Here is a 6,715-nt window from a genome sequence, read left to right on the forward strand (position 1 = left end):
AAAAAAAAAAACTGGAAGGATCCTGTCCCAGACTGCTCCTGGGTTTCCGTGTCCTGAAGGGCTCCATGTGAGTATCTTTGAGCAGAAGTGGTGGTCTTACCTCTTCTCTCAGGCATGTCAGAGCTCCTAGCAACTGGTTTTCAGCTCTGGGCTCAGGCAGAGACCAGAAGGATCCTGTCCCTGACTGCTCCTAGGTTCCTGTGTCTTGAGGGTTCTAGGCAGGTTCCTGTTGAGCCAGGAATGTGAACAGAAGTGGTGGTCTCCCCTGAACTTTCAGGATTGTCTGAACTTCTGAGAGTCCATCTTTCTCCCCCATGGGATTTTTGTCATACATATTTATTCCTTAAAGCTTAAAAGAAGTCACACTATAAAGAGGTAGCAATGCCTCTCACAGATACCACTACTATTTAAATAAAGGGCCAATAACTGTGTATGGAGATCCTTTTTTTAAATTTGCTGCTTAGCAAGGTCTAATTGGCACCACCCTAGTCATTAAAATTCATTTTCATTGCATTAGTTATCTTCCAGACTAGATGGTAAAACTCTATTACTGAAGACTCCAAATACTGTGTCATGTACTGTGGAGAATTTGTCCAGACATAAAAGCTTTATCCCTGCAAGTTAACTTTTACAGTGCTAAAAGGTATACCCTAACTGGGAGTGGCAGGGATGGCAGGAAGAGTAATAGTCTTACTCAGCTGTGATACCTGAAACCTACACTAGCAACTAGCCTTAAAAGTTTGCTGATTGGCTCAATTGTAGCATAAATATAAACAACCACATTCTTCTTGAACTTAAGACCCACTCCATAAGATAGAGCTCATTCTTGGTATCACTTACATAGTTGAATTTAATACAATTTATTTATAGTCAATTATTCACAGATACTTACAACCTATAGTATTTGTTTGTTCTTTCATATGTTTTTTCATGTAACACAATTTTGTTATTTTCTCAGGGATTTGAATTCTGTTTATATTATATTACTACATAACTTCCAGTTGAAGCACTGGAATGGAAATTCTTGGTTCCAAGATAAGAAAGTGCTTTCAAGATAGTATTTCTGTAATATATGTAATATCTATAAATTGCTATAATTGTTTCATCTTCCATAACTGGCATTTATTCATTCATTCATTTAATCAGTGGATATTAATGGAACACCAACAAAGTTCCAAGCAATGAACACTGCCACCACTTCTTTATCTCCCTCCTCAACCTTCCCAGACTGTCTTGGAGTTCTGAAGAAGTTTGCTTTCTCCATATTTACCAATATGCCACAAGGCCACTGTAGCTCTAGGCCATCTCTCTCTCTAGAGATCTTCACTCTATATATCTAGATAGCTCATTCTAGATATGTTTGCTCTTTTTCTATTCCCATAAAGATGCAGAAATGGAAATTTCAAAAAGTCTAAAAGGTAGAGCCTGAATGGGACCTGAGGTATCCCCAACCTCCAATCTATACTGTCTGTCTTTTGCCTAAATTTTCTATTTCTCTTCCCAAGTCACCTTCCTCCCCACAAGTCTTCTCATGGCATTTTTTACCTCAGTGTTTCTGAAAGAGTAAATAATGGGGTTCAAGAGAGGTGTGACAACTGTATAAAACACAGCCACAACCTTGTCCACAGGGAGAGTAACACAGGGTCTCATGTAGACAAAAGAGCAGGGTATAAAAAACAGACCCACCACAGCCAGGTGAGAGGCACAAGTAGATAGTGCCCTATACCGTCCTTCTGCTGTATGGCTCCTCAGAGAATGCAGAATGACCACATAAGAAACTAACAGCACTGCAAAGCTGATCACTGAGATGGAACCACCATTGATGATGACTAGCAGGCTAATCAGGAAGGTGTCTGAGCAAGCCAGCTTCAACACTGGGTGGACATCGCAGAAGTAGTGGTCAATGACGTTGGGACCACAAAACGGCAGCTGGAAAATGAGGAAAGTTTGTCCAGCAGAATGCAGCAAACCCCCACTCCATGCTGCTCCAACCAGGAGGCCACATACTCTTCGGTTCATGATAGTGACATAGTGCAAGGGCTTGCAGATGGCCACATAGCGGTCATAGGCCATCACTGTCAGAAGGAAGATTTCAGTGCCACCAAAGAAATGAAGGAAAAATATTTGTGTGATGCAACCCTGGAGGGAAATTACTTTCCTCTTGAGCAAAGAGTCGAAGATGAGTTTAGGGGCTGTGACAGAACAGTAGCAAACTTCTACCAATGACAAGTAGCTGAGGAAGAAATACATGGGGGAAGAGAGCCCTTTGCTGGCCATGACAGTCACCACAATAAGGCCATTGCCCAACACAATGGCTGTGTACATCAGGAGAAACATCACAAAAATGACCTTCTGCACATGCTGGCTCTGGGATAATCCCAAGAAAATTATTTCTGTAACATTGCTTGCAGCTGCCATTCTTTTAAGAGCAATTTCTAGAAGCCTATAATCAAAGAAAGCAAAATCAGAACTCCTTCTGAAATGAAAGGCATCTTCCTTGGGCTTTGTAGCTTATTCATTCTTTCTATATATGTGTCTCTGTCTCTCTCTGAGATTCTCTCTCTCTCTCTCTCTCTCTCTCTCTCTCTTTCTCTCTCTCTCCCCCCCATGCCTTGTATCAAGGACTCCATGACACAAGTGACTAAAATAGCCATTATCTACTCATTGATATTGATCTCAGGCTACAAGTAGTGGTACAAAAGCATAGAAGTTCCTGTACTCTACCCTCACAAATAGAAAGAAATTATGCATAATGCAGTCCATATGGAAATTAGTGATTATTTTGGAGATCAGAAACATGAGACTTCGTTTCAGCCCATAGCTAAGGTCATTATTTTCAAACTTGGACTGTTGTTTGCATTCTTCAAAAAGTCTGCCTGAATCTCCTACTCATAATGACTTAACATCTCTCTACTGGGATAAGATCAATGCTCTACAATGAGTGATAGAATTTCTCAACTCTAATTATTCTACAGTTGGTAAAACTTGCCAGGCTCCTGAACTTGAACATAATAAAAGTCAAAGTATACAGTACTGGAGCATGATTGTGTATGTTTTATATACATTATCACACAGTTCCTGGCATCTGTGAAAGTGGGTTCAAATACTTAGGAGTTTAGTCAGCACCACCTTCAGGAATCTAATCCTAAGATTCTGGTGCAAGAGTATCCCACCAACCCATTCACAGACTTGATGGGTACATGTGCTATATGTGGAAATAAGAGGGAACTCAGAAGCGCCACCCATATTTTTTTTTGACACAGTGTCTCTCATTGGGTCATGGGGCTTGTAAATTCTCTTAGGCTGGCTGGCCAACAAATCTGAGATAGCCACCTATCTCTGCCTCCTCAGCACCATCGCATCTTGTCTGTAACATGGTTGCTGAGGAACAAATTCCATCTTCATTCGTGCATGGCAAGCATTTAACCGACTAACCCATCTTCTCCGCCCTGCTTTTGTTTGCATTAGGTTAGGTTGCCTTAGGTTGGCTTTAATTTAAAATTATTAATATGTAAGGTGTCTGAGCAATGCAGTCGTCTTAAAAAGCTGAAAGCTAAATGGATTTGAAGTAGAACACAATAAAGTAACCAACAACTTCTAACAGGAAATAGAAAAAAAAATGTTTGAAAGAATTCCATGATGGGATCATCACAGAAGTTAGACACAGACAACAATGATGACATAATGAAGTCTACATAATTTTAATTCTAAATTCTTAATTAATAAAGACAAAATAAAAGACTCTTAAAGATAAGTGCACATTCTTTCCAGACAGTAAACAACCTGAATATTTCTAGGATTTGAAGTTAATAAAACTTTGGAGACACACAAAGAAGCTTAAATTGAACTGATCCAATAAACAATTTCCTTGAAAACATTTCAGATCAACTAAATGAACCAACACCTACTTTATGACATCCTGTGTGGCATTTCCTGTCTAAGAACTTCATGTACTGTATAGTTATAAAGATGACATTGGCTCTTCCGCTCTTCCTCTTTCTCTCTCTTTCTCTCTCTCTCTCTCTCTCTCTCTCTCTCTCTCTCTCTCTCTCTCTCTCTCTCTCTCTCTCTCTCCCTCTTTTCCTCTCCTAGCTTGACACGAAAAAAAAAAAAGATGACATTGGCTCTGCTGCCCTGGTTCATTGTTACCTCTCTCCTAGTTTTTCTCCAAAGATAAATTGCAGAAAGGTTAGATTAATCAGACACATGAGCTTCTTCCTTCACTTTGTTTTACTCAAAATCATAAGCTACTGTTTTGGAAGGATGTTCTTGGGTTTCTCATCCTATTGAGGGAAATTCTGGAAAAATTAATATCATGGTGGATGACATAGAACTTGGATGAAAATGAGGTATTACACCTACTATTTAAGAGTATGTAATTCACCCACTTCCTCCTCTGGTGCTGACCCAAATCTGGCTGCATTCTGGAGGCAGACCAGAAAGAGTGATGGGAACCATTTCAGGGTGGGGGGATGGGGAGCAAATCCAAGAGAAAAGGAAATTTTTAAATAATAACAGTAAGAAAATTAACAATGACGGTGATCCAAGTGGGCCACTTGTCAGAGATAATGCCTATTAAGACAGCTTGTTTCCATAGCTTAGTGGTGAGTAGGTAGTAAAGAAAACATATTTCTGGAGTCAGATAAGCTTGTTGCCAGGAAAAAAAATCACGTTTGTAGGATTTGTGTTTGTAACCACAGAACTTATCATCAGCACTTAGCCACTAAGAGTTAGCTAAAACTTATGTGTTTGAATGGATCCATCAGGTCTCACCAGCAAAACTGTAAGCTTTTGAAAGCACTTAGAGTATGTATTATGTCCTCTATAGCTCTCTACATAGATTTGAGCACAGTAGATCACCTTGGTGTGATCCTTGAGTCCTCTATTACTAAATATTTTAGGAAGCCAAGGCAACAAGGAAGAAGCTCCGGAATCTGAACAGAGTCTCAGAGTACATAATCTGTTTGAAGATAACTCAAAGAACATCCCCAGGAGAGGCTTAGTGGCTGAACTTACCTTGGAAATATTTAATTGCTTTGATTCTTAATCTTATTTTCCAGATCTTTTATAGTCTGAAAATGAGTTTATTTTCATAGTCACTCCAAGAAAAAAGTTTTATTTCATCACTGATATCTGCAAACAGAGTAGTCAAAGAAATATGTAATGTATGTTAGTGTTTATGAATCTAAAACTTGGAGACCTTGGTTCAAGATTACTCTTCAGAAAATTTGGGTTTATTTCTTTTTCTTTCTGTAGTACTGAGGCTAATAACCAAAGCCTCCATGGAGGCTCACAGAGCTTGAACTCCCAACAAAGATTATGCTTGGGTTAGACATAGGTCCCTTACACATATGTAGCAGATACGCATTTTGGGCTTTAAGTAGGTCCCCTAACAATTGGAGTGGGGGCTATGTATGACCCTGTTGCTTGACTTTGGATCCCTTTCCCTGAGCTGGGCTGCTTTGTCTGGCCTCAGAGGGAGAGCACACACTTAGTCCTACTGTGATTTGGTGTGCCAGGGCAGGTTCATACCAATGGAGGGAAGGGGCTTCCCTTCTCTGAAAAGAAAAGAAGGGGTTATAGGGTAGAGGAGTGGACTCAGAAGGGGGCTGTGATCAGGATGTAAAGTGGATAGATAGATAGATAGATAGATAGATAGATAGATAGATACATACATACATACATACATACATACATACAGACAGACAGACAGACACATAGATACATACATAGATACATACATAGATAGATAGAGATAGATGATAGATAGAGAAAGAAAGATAGATGATAGATAGATACATACATAGATAAAGATAGATGATAGATAGATAGATAATAGATGATAGATAGATAGATAGATGATAGATAGAGAAAGAAAGATAGATGATAGATAGATAGATGATAGATAGATAGATAGATAGATAGATAGATGATAGATAGATGATAGATAGATAGATAGATAGATAGATAGATAGATAGATAGATAGATGATAGATAGATGATAGATAGATAGATAATAGATAGAGAAAGAAAGATAGATGATAGAGAGATGATAGATAGATAGATGATAGAGAGAGAGATGATAGATAGAGAGATAGATAGATAAAGAGAGATAGATGATAGATAGATAAATAGATAGATAAATGTAGATGATAGATAGATACATAGATAGATACATAGATACATAGATACATAGACAGATAAAGATAGATAGATAGATAGATAGATAGATAGATAGATAGATAGATAGATAGATAGATAGATAGATAATGCCTCATACATGCTATACGAACACAACCACTACATTGCCACCAGACAAAAAATTCAGATTTCTGCATAGGCTTATCTCAATTCAGGATCAGATGAACTTAATACCTTTATGTCATGCAGAGAATGTCAGGAATAAGAAAGTCTTAGCCATTTCCCTTGAATTGCTTAAAAGAATATTTCACACAAAAGATACATAACAGTTAGTTTGAAAAGCTAACAGTACAAATTAGTCTCAGCTAGCCATGTTACCAGAAGCTTACATAAAAATGACTGACTATACAATCATCTCTGAGACAAACTGCAAGCTGAATCTCACCCTGTGATTTAGCCAGACAGGCATCACTCTAACAAAAACTTACCTAAAGCCATCCCATAAGCTGATAGAGAGCAATCTGAGAAAGGCTCTCTGTTTGTGGAAGCACGTGAAGCAGAGATTCCAGCAATG

The 6,715-nt window shown here is 38.6% G+C and overlaps 1 protein-coding gene across 1 annotated transcript; it reads right to left on the reverse strand.

Moving 5' to 3' along the window:
• Positions 1–1,488: 1,488 nt before the first annotated feature.
• Or4x5 (olfactory receptor family 4 subfamily X member 5) lies at positions 1,489–2,418 on the reverse strand. Its single transcript, NM_001000922.1, has one exon. It carries the CDS (start codon positions 2,416–2,418, stop codon positions 1,489–1,491), a length of 930 nt encoding a protein of 309 aa, NP_001000922.1.
• Positions 2,419–6,715: the final 4,297 nt, after the last annotated feature.

The sequence above is a fragment of the Rattus norvegicus genome, chromosome 3, assembly GCF_036323735.1.
Source record: "Rattus norvegicus strain BN/NHsdMcwi chromosome 3, GRCr8, whole genome shotgun sequence".
Lineage (NCBI taxonomy): Eukaryota > Metazoa > Chordata > Mammalia > Rodentia > Muridae > Rattus > Rattus norvegicus.

Coding starts and splice junctions, on each gene's coding strand:
- Or4x5 (NM_001000922.1), bottom strand. CDS start 2,418: ATGGCAGCTGCAAGCAATGTTACAGAAATAATTTTCTTGGGATTATCC.